Source organism: Helicoverpa armigera, chromosome 6 (assembly GCF_030705265.1).
Source record: "Helicoverpa armigera isolate CAAS_96S chromosome 6, ASM3070526v1, whole genome shotgun sequence".
Lineage (NCBI taxonomy): Eukaryota > Metazoa > Arthropoda > Insecta > Lepidoptera > Noctuidae > Helicoverpa > Helicoverpa armigera.
This window is the reverse complement of record NC_087125.1, coordinates 13,031,700-13,046,352: the sequence shown is the minus strand read 5'-3', so window position 1 is coordinate 13,046,352 and position 14,653 is coordinate 13,031,700. Positions and strand designations below refer to the sequence as shown.

The window sequence follows — 14,653 nt, the reverse complement described above, 5'->3', positions numbered from 1 at the left end:
TAATGATAACTTACCTAGATATAATCTCCGTGGTGACATTGTTGACGAGCGTGGTGACGTCGTCGGTGAACTGGTCGGGGAAGCGAGCCTTGCGCCGCGCCTCGTGCGCTCCGCTCCAGTACAGGTACTCCACCATCGACTTCACCATCAGCTCGAATAGAGCCCTGGGGACACCATATAGAATATTACTAGTGGATATAGGGGATGGCGTAGAAACTATCAGCTCGAAAAGGGCGCATTATATCATATGGCGCATCCACACATGCCCGGCGGCACGGCCGGCGGCTTTTGCCGCATCTCAGCCGCGGCACGCGCGGCTTTTGGTTGCCGGCAGTTTGGTTGCGGCTTCGATACGGAGTGGTATTGTTGTTGCTTTACCGCCGGCAACCGCCGGTAAAGCCAGCGGCCTGCATTCAGCGGCAAGGCGGTCTGAAACCCGGCGGCATGTGTGGATGCGCCAATATAGGACATTACTAGCCAAAGAAGAGTGAGAAACCATTTCGGTATTCAATATAAAAATTATATCGTCTTACTTAAAATATTTCTGGAATCACAAATAAAAAACTTCTAAAAACACTAAAAAGCAATAGAAAAAAAACTTGGGTGTATCAGTCTAGAAGTCGGTGTCTATTTCGCCACATATATGACTCGTCATTTTCGTGAAATAAAACCATCCACGAAAATAAACTTTGATCTTTTGCTAACCACCGCGCTTGTATTACAGATAGCTTGATACCGTCAAAACAGACACAATCTTTTCAAAACTGGATCAGACATATTATAATCAGAATTCATATCAGTTACACAAACAATCAGTTTCCTAAAGTAAGGTGACTTACCAGGAATTCTGCATAGCAAGGTCCCTGGTGGCTCCACTAGCCACTACCCACTGAAGTGCCAACTCCTCGTGTAATATCTTGCACGATCCATCTGTCATCACTGAAATAGAACTCCCATATAATATATGTAACTGTAAAACTAATCTATGTGTGAACTACTCTGCGCACCGCAAGTAGCCTGCTTCGGTAAATGGACTACCGAATACTGCAGAAAGGAAGGAGGGTTCTTAAAAATACATCGGTTAAAAGTGGGTGTTTTGAGGGACAGTTTCTCGTATTTACCTTCAGTGGTTACTGTGCATGAACTACATTATATTTGAATAGCCCGATGGATGGTGCACTGGTACTGTATGTACGTGCTGATCAGGCTATCACATACCAGCAGGCGGCAGCGGCAGTCCGATGTCCCGGTCGGTGAGCGAGGGTCTGGGGATGGTGCACTGGTACTGTATGTACGTGCTGATCAGGCTATCACATACCAGCAGGCGGCAGCGGCAGTCCGATGTCCCGGTCGGTGAGCGAGGGTCTGGGGATGGTGCACTGGTACTGTATGTACGTGCTGATCAGGCTATCACATACCAGCAGGCGGCAGCGGCAGTCCGATGTCCCGGTCGGTGAGCGAGGGTCTGGGGATGGTGCACTGGTACTGTATGTACGTGCTGATCAGGCTGCTGCGGCCATGGTTATCGCAGGTGGCGCCTTCGTTCATGTTCTACAAGAACCAATAGTTTTCAAATGTTAGAGTAGTCAGACAAAAATTTGGATATAAAAGTAGATGCAAATCAAATGGGTTTGCGAGAAAATTCCTGAACAATTAAAATGCCATAGATTTCGTGCGTAAAAAATCATCGGAACGAGTTTGAGGTATATTGTATAGTTGTAACTTTTATTTACGTCGCTTGTAGTAGTACCCGTATGGCAACAGGTACGTAAATGCGTACTTTTTAAAAGAATTGCAACCACATATCAGTCAAGAGTGTTCCAGAAGATATTAAAACCCTGGATCCCTTCATCCGGTAAACTCACAGAGATATCAGTGAAGAGATGCGCGAGGCAGGTGAAGACGTCCTGCGCGATGTTCAGCGTCTGCCCCGCCAGGGCCGGGGGGGCCACCAGCAGGTGCAGCAGCTTGTCCAGCACTACTGGTAAATAGCGGGCCAGGACTTCCACGTTGGCTGTTGGCAGTTCGGTTATGCTGGAAAATACAAATGGAATGTGTGTAAAAGTTTGCATAATTTGTGCTAGACTGGACAAGACTGCGCAAGATTTGTGCAAGACTGTGCAAGACTGGGCAAAATTTGTGCAAGACTGCGCAAAATTTGCGCAAGACTGCGCGAAATTTGCGCATGCACATTTTTATTACAAACACAAAGGAGATGGCCAAAAAACACCCAAGACAACAGCAACTTCATATGTATGATTGGATTCAGTATAGTGTCAGGATTTCATCAGGGTTCTCTTTCTACAACAATTTTTCGATCATGATTTTAGTTCACAGAAAAGTTTACTTTTACTGTTTCATAAGGGGACATAAGGGGAGTACATAAGGGAGTACATAAGAGAGTATATAAGGAGTACATAAGGGGAGTACATAAGAGGAGTACATAAGAGAAGTACATAAGAGGACAAATAACACGGTACATAACAGTTAATAAGAGGAGTACATAAGACAGTATATAAGAGGAGTACATAAGAGAGTACATAAGAGGAGTACATAAAAGGAGTATATAAGGGGAGTATATAAGAGGAGTACATAAGGGGAGTACATAAGCGGAGTATATGAGAGAGTACATAAGAGGAGTAGTACACAAGATAGTACATAAGGGGAGTACATAAGAGTACATAAGTGAGCACATAAGAGTGCACATCATTCGCCTTCCCTTATTCTTATGGTTATCATTGAATAAAAGATTGAAATAAATATACTATTTGTTTGCTACTAACCTAGCCCGCAGTTCAGACTCCATGTTGGCGAGGCCGATGCGCGGCGGAATGTTGCCCTCCTGCACCGCCTCGCAGGCCATCGCGAACCGCTCGATGTACCCATCCTAACATAGGGAATATTATCGTTAAATACTTGACTTTAATAGTGAGATAGTTTTGAGATTTAACATAAATAACAGAATGAACTGTACTCCATTTCGTTTGGCATGTAATTGTCTTGACAGGATTTTTACACAGATAAGCTACTGCTTAAAATAGAGGTAATTATAATTGATTTAGGAATTGTTGTTAATCAAATTCCATTTTGTGGCTGAAACACAGATTTATAAGCTGAGTTTTTTACATGAAGTGATTATATATCAAGCTTATTTACCTCTACTTAAATACCTAACCAAATGCCTAACCAATTGATTTTTTGATCAAAACCTAACCAATTGATTTTTTGATTTTGAGTCGAAAAATTCGTAAAAAATGGCAGTTGTCAAAATTGGAATATAACTCTACTTTTTGAAAGCCTAAAATAGTTTCGACACTAACCAGCGGATGCACAGTAGTATGTGCATCTAAAGTGATGCTGAAGATAGGCTTGTGGTTGTCTATCCACCGCGTCCCCGGCAGTAGGACATCGGGGAATATGTACGAGTAGTTCGCTACCTCTACTTCAACCCCTAACCAAATGGAGTATAATCATCGGCAAGGATATTGAGCCCTGACCTTCACCTGCGCAGAAGTGATTTATTGGTTTATTGCTTTAAGTGTACGGTGCGCAAAGCGATCCCCACTCTTCCGCCGAGAGCTCATTATCCGTGCCGATAACTATATAGATGTTCATTTGCTATTTACTACGTGTTTTATTTGCTACATCTCTTTGTTGCCCAAACAAATTAAATTAAATAAAAATACCGGTAAAAAAAATAAAAAAAATGTCGTTAATATTACTGTTTTCAAGTCTAACTACTTACCAGCGGATGCACAGTAGTATGTGCATCTAAAGTGATGCTGAAGATGGGCTTGTGATTGTCTATCCACCGCGTCCCGGGCAGTAGGACATCGGGGAATATGTACGAGTAGTTCGCTGGCGGCTCCTCTTGCATCACGGGTAGGTTGAACTCGCCGCAGGTTAGCTTGCCGTTACGGCAGAGTGGGATCCACTGTGAACAAAATATTAAGAAATGTAAAAAACAAATGGCATGATTAGGTGCTAGGATTCATATAGCGTCTTTTAATGTTAATGGTATAAATAAGAGTTCTGATTTGCTGCAAATTTGATTAGGTTTCCTACTACATGAATCGTTTTTGTATAGAACCAGTTCGTCAAACCATATAGACAGAATTGTGTTGCTGGGGAGTTTGTTCCACCATTTCTTCTTCCCAGCGCAAACGCAGCAAGTGGTGAACGGTGGGCGTTTTTAGGAGCTACCTTTTGTACAATTACCCTTGTTTTTCTTCATTCTTTGATTATAATATGACTTTTTACCTTTTAGCTTGTATATAGAAATACATCTGTTTTACCGAGTATCCAACAGGAGTCTCGAGATTCTTCTCCTGGTCAGGCGCCACGGGTTTCCTCTGACAGGACACGTGCAGGAACGTGAACAGCAAGTGATGCTGGTCTCCTAAGTCTGCTGGCAGCTTCAGCTTTATCTCCTTACCGAGTATCCAACAGGAGTCTCGAGATTCTTCTCCTGGTCAGGCGCCACGGGTTTCCTCTGACAGGACACGTGCAGGAACGTGAACAGCAAGTGATGCTGGTCTCCTAAGTCTGCTGGCAGCTTCAGCTTTATCTCCTTACCGAGTATCCAACAGGAGTCTCGAGATTCTTCTCCTGGTCAGGCGCCACGGGTTTCCTCTGACAGGACACGTGCAGGAACGTGAACAGCAAGTGATGCTGGTCTCCTAAGTCTGCTGGCAGCTTCAGCTTTATCTCCTTACCGAGTATCCAACAGGAGTCTCGAGATTCTTCTCCTGGTCAGGCGCCACGGGTTTCCTCTGACAGGACACGTGCAGGAACGTGAACAGCAAGTGATGCTGGTCTCCTAAGTCTGCTGGCAGCTTCAGCTTTATCTCGTCGTAGAGGGACGGGTTCCTGGGAAAGTGTAGTGGTGCTTTAAATACAAATTACTTACATCAAGTAATTTCTACAAAACAATTGACATTAAATTCATTATGCTAAGTTGTAGGAAGACGTTTCCATTACATTTCGCGGCGTTTTGGATTGACCATATTGTGTTCTTTCCTTCACTGTATGGATACATAATTTAAAATAATACTGTCCATTAAAACTTTTCTAATGAGAAATTAGTTTATCAGAATAGTGGATTCATTGCAACATTACATAGACATCAAAAGTGATATAGCGGCAAAATAAAATTATTTTTACTAAAAATATTATAGTTATCTTACTTGTTATGATACAGCACGGTGGTGTACGCCTCGTTAGTGAACTCGGGACAGGAGCTCCTCCCGAATATAGCCGGTAAAGCTGACTCCTCATTTTCGCCGGACATCAGCTGTATTCTCACCTAAAGGCACAAAAAATAGGTTGCCAATGATCACCTCCTTATAAACACCGAAAAAACCGCTTTCTATACCTACTCCATTTTGTTCGATCATAAGGTTAAGCAACGCCTAGTCCGTGAATCATCTTGCCATGACAAGTTCTTCCGTTTTTCGAAAGCTACAAAAAATTGGTGGGTACCGGTTGTCATTTGAACATTTTTAGCAGGTGTTCCGGTCATCAGCAGACAGAAAGTCTAACAACCAGTCTTGCTAAGGGGGTTACCCAGGTTCAGAAGGTCATAAAGGCAGTCGCTTATTTTAGAAAACTGGTACACAGGTGATGAATTAGAAGCCCCCCCAACATCCTTTTAAAAAACCTAGGCAGATATTAACACCAAGTTAGTTACAAATAAAATATTCTCATATAAACTTACAGTAATATTCCTAGCGGAGCCAGCTCTTGAGGTGTAGGCGTTTAGATTAATCTCTTTCACAGACAAGTACAGTAAGTTGCGGTACTGATAGTGAGGCATCGCCGGCGCATGCGTCGGGAACGATAGTATTTCTTTGCATGGACGTACGTTGTCGTCTGTGAGGGAATATAGGGACTTATGTTGATTGAATGTCGAATAAATAAAAATAATATTCAAAAATTTACAAATTGTAAAACAAACCACTCTTATGGTAGATGAAATTAACTCTTATTGTGTTGACTATTCTGGATATTTACCAATTTTTGATTGTGTAAAAAAATTCTTAATACTAGGTACCAGATATAAGGCAATAACCATTAAGAAATAGTTAATTTTAGTTGTGTACACTACGGTCCAAACGTAGTTAAATTACCTGAGCTTATGTATGCTATGTTATTGAAAGTTTTGAAACAATGAAGATGGTCAGCCACTTTTGGGACTACCATACTTTAACCTTCTTTTTTATGAATTAGCCGACCATTCAGGCGAGTGTTTAAACTATTTTGTAAATTAAGAAACACAAGTTTTGAAATTCCAATTTGAACTCTAACTCACCTCCATAAGGATGCAACTTAGCCAGCTCAGGAGTGAGTCCGTTCTTCAACTCCTCAGGACATGGAGACACTTCGATCTTCAGAGTTCCAGGGATGCACTTGAGCTTCTTCGGAGCTGAGCTGGGACGCTTGATTTCAGCGAGGAATTTGTATAAGTCCTCATCGCGTAGTTTGTCGGTTTCCTAGAGGATGCTAGGCATTATTTTTTGAAGTCGTGGTGGCTTAGTGGGTTAAGAACCAACCTCTCAAGTAAGAGGGCGCGGGTTCGATTCCAGGTCAGGTAAGTACCAACGCAACTTTTCTAAGTTTGTATGTACTTTCTAAGTATATCTTAGACACCAATGACTGTGTTTCGGATGGCACGTTAAACTGTAGGTCCCGGCTGTCATTGAATATCCTTGACAGTAGTTACGGGTAGTTAGAAGCTAGTAAGTCTGACACGCAGTCTATCTAAGGGGTTGCCCGGGTAACTGGGTTGAGGAGATCAGATAGGGCAGTCGCGCCTTGTAAAGCGTCAGCGAGCCCCCGACCTCGCCCGCCGCAGCTGCTCCAGGCTGCTTAAGGACGCTATATAACAACTCACCTGCTTGAAGAAGCTAGTGACAGTGATGACGATGGGCTTGAAGGTGTCGAGCATGGCGGCGAGGTCGTCGGCGTGGTGCGCGGGCGCGCGGCGCTCGATGGAGCCCTTGCGCGTCAGCGAGCCGCCCACCTCGCCCGCGCGGCGACGCAGCTGCTCCAAGCTGCTGGACGACGCTTTACGGTCTGATAGCAAAGTAAAAATCAAAAATTGTTTATTAAAACTTGGCTGCAAAATAGCACTATTCAAACGTCAGAAATGTACGAAAGACAGCCCCCAAAATGTGTTTTTGCTGGGATGAAGAAATGGTGCAACAACACATATGAGGGGCAAGAGTGAGATTATTTGTCGAGTTGCCGAGTCTTACATTTGCACACTACATCTTTACAAGTATAGCACTCCCAGTTTCATGAGATATAACTTCTAAAAAGTAATTATGAAACTACATTTTGAAGAAAAAGACAAATTGTGACATGTATTTCATTTGAAGGTCAGGTGTACATAGATAAAATTGTAATATGAATTTACGGCATGAACTGAAAGTCAACCTTACGAGATGGGAAAAAACTGTACCTTGCCCAAATTAAGAATACGATTTAGCAGATACCAAAGTGAAGTAAAAAACAACCGATATCAGTAATTAATCAATATGGTTTCTACATGTTAATAAAATCACGTTGATCTGGGAAAATGAAATCAAGTGACGATGAAATTTTGATACCACTACAAAGTGATGTAAAATAAGCCAATTATTACCAGTTCCCTCTGCGTTGGTTCCCAGGTCAGCGTGGAAATTGAAGAGAATTTTGAATTATTTTCTAATACCAATCCATATGTAACACAAAAAATACGTGAAGCCAATTGACCTGGTATAACACAAAAAAGGAATATGTTCCACGATTAATCGGGTAAAAAGTCTGCTTAATAAATTGTTGATTCCTTTGATGCCCTGTAAATGTAAAACATCAAGAGTTCTCTCAGTAAAAGATGCTATTGAGAAACTCTGAACATATCGCACTCCCGGTGCGACACTGTCACTTTTTCAAAATTAATTAAATATCTAAAAATATTCTACAGCACCCCGCTACTTGGTTTGATAACATTACTTTTGTAGTACGCAAAACTGTCGTTAAAATTGATCTCACCTATATATTTTTTCTTCATCTTTGTATGACGTGTCAAAGTTTTTAATGCTTCTCCTGGAAAACTACATTTTTGCATAAGTGAAAGTGTTGTTGGATACACACAACTGCATCGTTCAGCTACACATGTCTACGCTGTAGCGGTGATTTCGCCGAGTTTCGCTGACTGACAAAAACTGTTGTCTGTTGTCATTATCCTGATCTTTCCAACCTATTGAAGAACTTTTAATGCATTGCGTTGTTTATTTCTAGCTTTTCGACTTACCCAAGCTATTAGTATTAGGACAGTTGTTGAGGCTGTCCTTATCCTGGTCTCTCTCGAGGCTGTTGGAGCCGCTGAGGATGTTGAGCAGGGAGACAGCACTCCAGGCGAGCGGCATGCGGTACTTGCCGAGCCGAGCGCATGCTGCTGCAGCACCGGAACGGACTTTTTCGCGGTTCTAGGTGAAATTTAATGATTGTTCAGATAATACCCCAGACACATACAGAAACTTACAGACACTAAAATCTTCTAATATTTGTAATAAACAACCCAGCTTCTATAAGCTGTGCCCTCTTAAAAAATGATATAACATTATCGGTTAGACATATGGAATGCTAACAAATATTTCTGCTGCAGATCAGAAGAATAAAGAGTTATTAATCAACAGTTATATAGAAGCTAAATGTAGCAATCATGTTGCCATTTTAAAGAGAAGTGGTACGTTTTCAATTAAATTGAAGTGACAACATACCATTTAATTTTTTTTTTCTGCTTTTATCTTTAATACAGAGGAGACTTTTATCATAAAACTTATATCTTGCAAAAGTCTAAACACCAACATAGTTATATTAAAAAAACAGATTCAATAAAACAAATATAAAAAACAGCAAACAAAAACCAACCTTATCATCCTTAATATAAGGCTCAACGCACTCATTGACATCGCCTTGCAAGACCTTCTCCACTCTTACCACCAGGAAGATATCTGGTGAAGGGTTGAGGATATCGAAGACGGCACTCCGGCTGAGGGTCGAGAGGTCCGCGTGAGGGACGTGGGAGGCCAGCATCTGTCTTGTGCACTCGGAGTTCAGGTTAAAGTAAAAGTTCTCTGAAATCTTCTTCTTTTCTTTCGCGTCGTAAAGGGCCATTGATGCGAAGAGCGGTTCCACGTCTAGTTCGAGCCTGGAGGATTAGATAATTGATGAAAAAAGTTTTTAAATATTCGGAAAAACAAGCTAAGATGATTTTTCGGTCATACACGTACACACCATTGTTGCTTTGGCTTATATTTTTTGGCTATGGCAAAATCGATACACTAAATTATTTCTACACTTATATGATTTTATGTCACTACTCTTCAAAATTATCAATGATATTTTAGCAAGAACTGTTTAATGTGGTTCTACCCGTGACTGTTTCATAGAAACTACTTCGCGAGCCTGAATATAATATAGCCTATATCACTCAGGTAAAGCTTCCCAACAGTGTTTTTTTTATTAGTTCTTTGGAGCCAAAAAACAAAACTCTTTATAACTCACTTCAACTGATGGCAGACGACCAGTATGCGATGTCCCATGATCTCACTAGGCATGTCAGCCGGCAGGCGACGCTCCACCGCCTCCTCCTCGTCCAAGTACGGAGTGTACAGCCCCAGCAGGTCAGCCTGACTGTACCCTAACCTGAAGAGTTTGTATCCCAAAGCTACTCACTTCAACTGATGACAGACGACCAGTATGCGATGTCCCATGATCTCGCTAGGCATGTCAGCCGGCAGGCGACGCTCCACCGCCTCCTCCTCGTCCAAGTACGGAGTATACAGCCCCAGCAGGTCAGCCTGACTGTACCCTAACCTGAAGAGTTTGTATCCCAAAGCTACTCACTTCAACTGATGACAGACGACCAGTATGCGATGTCCCATGATCTCGCTAGGCATGTCAGCCGGCAGGCGACGCTCCACCGCCTCCTCCTCGTCCAAGTACGGAGTATACAGCCCCAGCAGGTCAGCCTGACTGTACCCTAACCTGAAGAGTTTGTATCCCAAAGCTACTCACTTCAACTGATGACAGACGACCAGTATGCGATGTCCCATAATCTCGCTAGGCATGTCAGCCGGCAGGCGACGCTCCACCGCCTCCTCCTCGTCCAAGTACGGAGTATACAGCCCCAGCAGGTCAGCCTGACGGTTCTCCAACCTTGTGGCAAAGATTGGTGCTCATGTATGAGTGGGGGAGAAGTGATGAAGGCCAAAAAGACTGGTAGTTTACGTAGAGTTGCGGTGAGAAAATGGTAAGGGACAGAAAATCGTGCTCGACAATTCACATAGGATATGATTAATTGTTATTCAGTACATTTTTTCCATGTTGAGAGATTTCAGAACAGTTGTTGACACAAAATATGGGGAACATTTAATAAGACGGGTTACACACTCACGACATCTGCGGATTCCGCAGCGGGCGTAGTTCATATGATAAGTTTGAGCGGATGTCATAGAAATTAGAACAACTGAGATCAGTTTTCCGCCAACCGTGGTAGGCTGTGCCGTTAGAATCACCTTAAAGACGACAGTCGTAGCCATTTGTTAGCAAGTAATTTATTATTCAAGTGCTATTTAAAGAGTAAGATAACAAAAGGAACGGTACAGACATAAGACAGCTTTCACAACACAATGAATTTTCGGGAATTTGTTACCTCAAATCTTCGCTGCAAAAGTAAATGCAAAAATACTTTAATAAAATAACCTGAACTACACAACTTCATACAAGTATCAGATAAAAAAACTTGGGTCTTATATTTTTAGGTTCTTTACTTACCTCCTAGCCTCATTAACAGCATCAACCTGTTCTGGTGGCTTCCTCTCAAACAGGTCAGGAAGCAGAGGGTCAGAGGAGGAGCTCCTGAGGTCCAGGCTGGCCCAGGAGCCGCGAGGAGTGAGGGTCTCGTTGCAGGAGGACGATGAAGACATGGACGCTACTGATTGACGCCCGCTTGATGGTTGAGATTCAGACTGGAGGAGAGAAATTATGTTATTCTTTCGTTTTAAGATGTTAAGTCCACGCACAGGGGGTTTTGTTTAAATAGAAACACCCACTCCTAGGCCTCAGTAAATAAGTCAATAAGCTGATATGAAGGACAGTGTAAATTATGTAGCCATCTCAACCAAAAACGTTAACTGCTGGAGAAAGGCTGCCCCCAAACTCCTCCCCATTTGCCAGCACTCACCGTGCTGGGCATGCATGATGAGCGAATATTATGTTTTTTTTTTGTTTATCTGAAGTGTCCACCTAAAATGTTTAAACTTCGATCCAGGTGCTCGGCCAGCCGCTCCCGCCCGCACATGGAGCCCGAGTGTCGCGGTGGTGCACTCCACACACACAACGTACCTGCGGCTCCTCACTCGCCGCACTGGGCTCTGCGTCCACCTCGTACTGATGGTGCAGCCGCTCCCGCCCGCACATGGAGCCCGAGTGTCGCGGTGCTGCACTCCACACACAAACGTACCTGCGGCTCCTCACTCGCCGCACTGGGCTCTGCGTCCACCTCGTACTGATGGTGCAGCCGCTCCCGCCCGCACATGGAGCCCGAGTGTCGCGGTGCTGCACTCCACACACAACGTACCTGCGGCTCCTCACTCGCCGCACTGGGCTCTGCGTCCACCTCGTACTGATGGTGCAGCCGCTCCGCCCGCACATGGAGCCCGAGTGTCGCGGTGCTGCACTCCACACACACAACGTACCTGCGGCTCCTCACTCGCCGCACTGGGCTCTGCGTCCACCTCGTACTGATGGTGCAGCCGCTCCCGCCCGCACATGGAGCCCGAGTGTCGCGGTGCTGCACTCCACACACACAACGTACCTGCGGCTCCTCACTCGCCGCACTGGGCTCTGCGTCCACCTCGTACTGATGGTGCAGCCGCTCCGCCCGCACATGGAGCCCGAGTGTCGCGGTGCTGCACTCCACACACACAACGTACCTGCGGCTCCTCACTCGCGCCTGGGCTCTGCGTCCACCTCGTACTGATGGTGCAGCCGCTCCCGCCCGCACATGGAGCCCGAGTGTCGCGGTGCTGCACTCCACACACACAACGTACCTGCGGCTCCTCACTCGCCGCACTGGGCTCTGCGTCCACCTCGTACTGATGGCGCGGGCCGGCGTGCAGCCGCTCCAGGCGCTCACCCAGCCGCTCCCGTCCACACATGGAGCCCGAGTACGCTCGGTGCTTGTACTCCACCACTGTGTAGTCTGTGGTGTAGCAGCGGATGCAGTCGCGGACGAACATTGGAGCTTTTGCCCTGGGGGATTCATAAATTGTGTTTAAAATCACGCCGGACAAACAATGACTGCATCATTCAACAGCTTAAAACATAATACTGTAATGCTGACATCAGTTGACACCAATCTCTTCTGCATCTATTATAAAATCTACACCCCACTTACAGATATCTGGTGTAATAGACTAGGTTCTCATCTCCACTTACAGGTCTTCATCAGGCAGCACGTGCGCGATGGTCCGGATGCGTCGCGGCACATTGCACAGCTCCATGTCGACCGCGGGGTAGGCGAGGGGGTCGCGCTCCCCCATCAGGCGGTCGCATACCTCCTCGTAGTCCGGCGGTTCTATCATGTCGCACAGTGATATCTGTGTGGCGTTGGGAACAGAAAAGATACTATATACCAGTTGTTTCCTAAGTAAAAGTAGTCTCTGTTGTTCACCTGTTTTTTTAAGTACCAAAAGCAGCATACACATACATATGTAACTTGTGTTGATGATTATAGAAAGAAATCTTTGTACATAGGACTATAACAGGTCCTGTTGTGTATTAATGACATAGGTACTTAAGGATCTTTTTTATGTAATAAGATTTATGCAAGTACCCCACATGTAAATAAAACAATGATGAAAATCATAATTTTAATCGTAAACAATGATGTTAACCATTTTTACACGCTTTTTTTTATTCAATATTCTATCAAAGAAAATCATTCATCACTTTTAAATAAGGAAAAATATACAGCTAAATAAAGTTACTACCTGTCTTCTCACTACATTATAAATTGTAGACTTTTAATTATTTATAGCAATGAGACCGGCCTTGCTAGTATCCTGTCTGTTATATCTGTTATGGACCATGTGATTAATTTGGGCATTATTTATAATGCCCGAGCATTATGAATAATGTCTAGCTTTATCGGGCCAAGTGATTAATAACTATCTTAACTTCATTATTTATCACATTGCACATGGCATTATTATATTGCTACATGACAGTTGGGCAATTTGATAATAAAGCTATTTTTTATGCAGTGCGAGGGTGGCAGTTGTTCTAATAAATAAATTCTGTTACTTGCTACATATTTTATGATTATTGTTTCGAAAATTATATGTTCTTTTTTGATGGGAAATTTTAAGTCTAACCATAAAATTATTTGTTGGACAATTGTCATCTAATTTACTTACTCGGCATCGATTTTCTTGATCTCATTTTTCTTGGCTCGTTTTTTTATGGTAGAATTTAATTTGGATTCAAAACATTGTAGAGGTATTAAAAATTGAAGTCAGTGACGAAAACGAATCGCTGCAAACCCGACTCCACGTAGTCTTGTCTGCCCTACCCCTAGAGTGCAATTCAAAACCGCGTAGGCGCGGAGGGGCGAGGCGGCGTGCGAGCTGAGGCGCAGGTAGTTTTAACGCTCGCCGCCGCGGCTGAGGCTGGCCGGCGGAGCCGGCCAGCAAGCCGAAGCTGCAGTGGTGAGCGTGAAAACCATCTGCGACGATAAGCTCGCATGGGACCGCCGGAGCCCTGCAGCGCCGGAGCCGTGACAGAAGCCATGCTTGCTGCATGTTGCATGCTATTAATATTTAGTTTAAGTTAAATGTCAATAACAATAAAAAAAAATGAAATTAAATATGTTTATATTACTTTGCCCAAAAGGTCACGGGCAATATGTATAGTGCCCGGTCAATTTGATTATTTGAATAATTATTATCAAATTGCACTCTCATATTGGGCATTTTTCATAATGACCGGGCATTATGTATAATGCCCAATTTATCACTTGGTCCATAACATATCCAACAGGTAGAATGTTAGTCTATAGATATACTTCCTTATATTGTAGTAATTGACTGTTTGTATGTTGCTAATTATAAAACAATAGAAAATCAATTGTGTCGTATATATGCAGCCCAAGGGATAAAGCTAATTTATTTTGTTAAAACATGGGTTTGTGTTTACTAAACAGAGGTATTGTTACATAAAAAGTGTTGAAATGACATAATCAGATCCATAAGTACATGTTTTGACTGTAATTGGCGTATTTTTTTTTTTACAAATATTAATTCAAAAAGGCTTGTGTTTAAACACCACCCAAAAACCGGCCAAGTGCGAGTCGGACTCGTGCACGAAGGGTTCCGTAAATTACAGTTAAATCAACCTATCTCAAAAACTATAAGAGATACTTTGATCAAACCAAAAATCGTTGAAAGAGTTAATTAGCATGCATCACCTCTATTTTTTTTAGAATTTTATACCCCGTAGTTATAAAAATAGAGGGGGGGGGACATACTTTTTACGACTTTGAGAGCTGATATCTCAAAAACCGTTCACTTTAAGAAAAATGTTTTTTAGAAAACTTTATATC

The 14,653-nt window shown here is 43.3% G+C and overlaps 1 protein-coding gene across 1 annotated transcript in view; it reads right to left on the bottom strand.

The window, feature by feature from the left end:
• LOC110379696 (dedicator of cytokinesis protein 7) overlaps window positions 1–14,653 on the bottom strand; it is a 33,696-nt gene that overhangs the window by 16,181 nt on the left and 2,862 nt on the right. The window contains exons 3-19 of the mRNA XM_064035131.1: window positions 12,490–12,650; window positions 12,102–12,303; window positions 10,825–11,018; window positions 10,066–10,206; window positions 8,917–9,196; window positions 8,297–8,471; window positions 6,893–7,074; window positions 6,311–6,491; window positions 5,717–5,871; window positions 5,187–5,305; window positions 4,716–4,869; window positions 3,746–3,934; window positions 2,784–2,887; window positions 1,866–2,034; window positions 1,419–1,551; window positions 840–939; window positions 15–164 (exon numbers count right to left, since the gene is read on the bottom strand). Coding sequence (XP_063891201.1) covers window positions 15–164; window positions 840–939; window positions 1,419–1,551; window positions 1,866–2,034; window positions 2,784–2,887; window positions 3,746–3,934; window positions 4,716–4,869; window positions 5,187–5,305; window positions 5,717–5,871; window positions 6,311–6,491; window positions 6,893–7,074; window positions 8,297–8,471; window positions 8,917–9,196; window positions 10,066–10,206; window positions 10,825–11,018; window positions 12,102–12,303; window positions 12,490–12,650 — 2,789 coding nt within the window. The remainder of the gene's footprint in view (window positions 1–14; window positions 165–839; window positions 940–1,418; window positions 1,552–1,865; window positions 2,035–2,783; window positions 2,888–3,745; window positions 3,935–4,715; window positions 4,870–5,186; window positions 5,306–5,716; window positions 5,872–6,310; window positions 6,492–6,892; window positions 7,075–8,296; window positions 8,472–8,916; window positions 9,197–10,065; window positions 10,207–10,824; window positions 11,019–12,101; window positions 12,304–12,489; window positions 12,651–14,653) is intronic.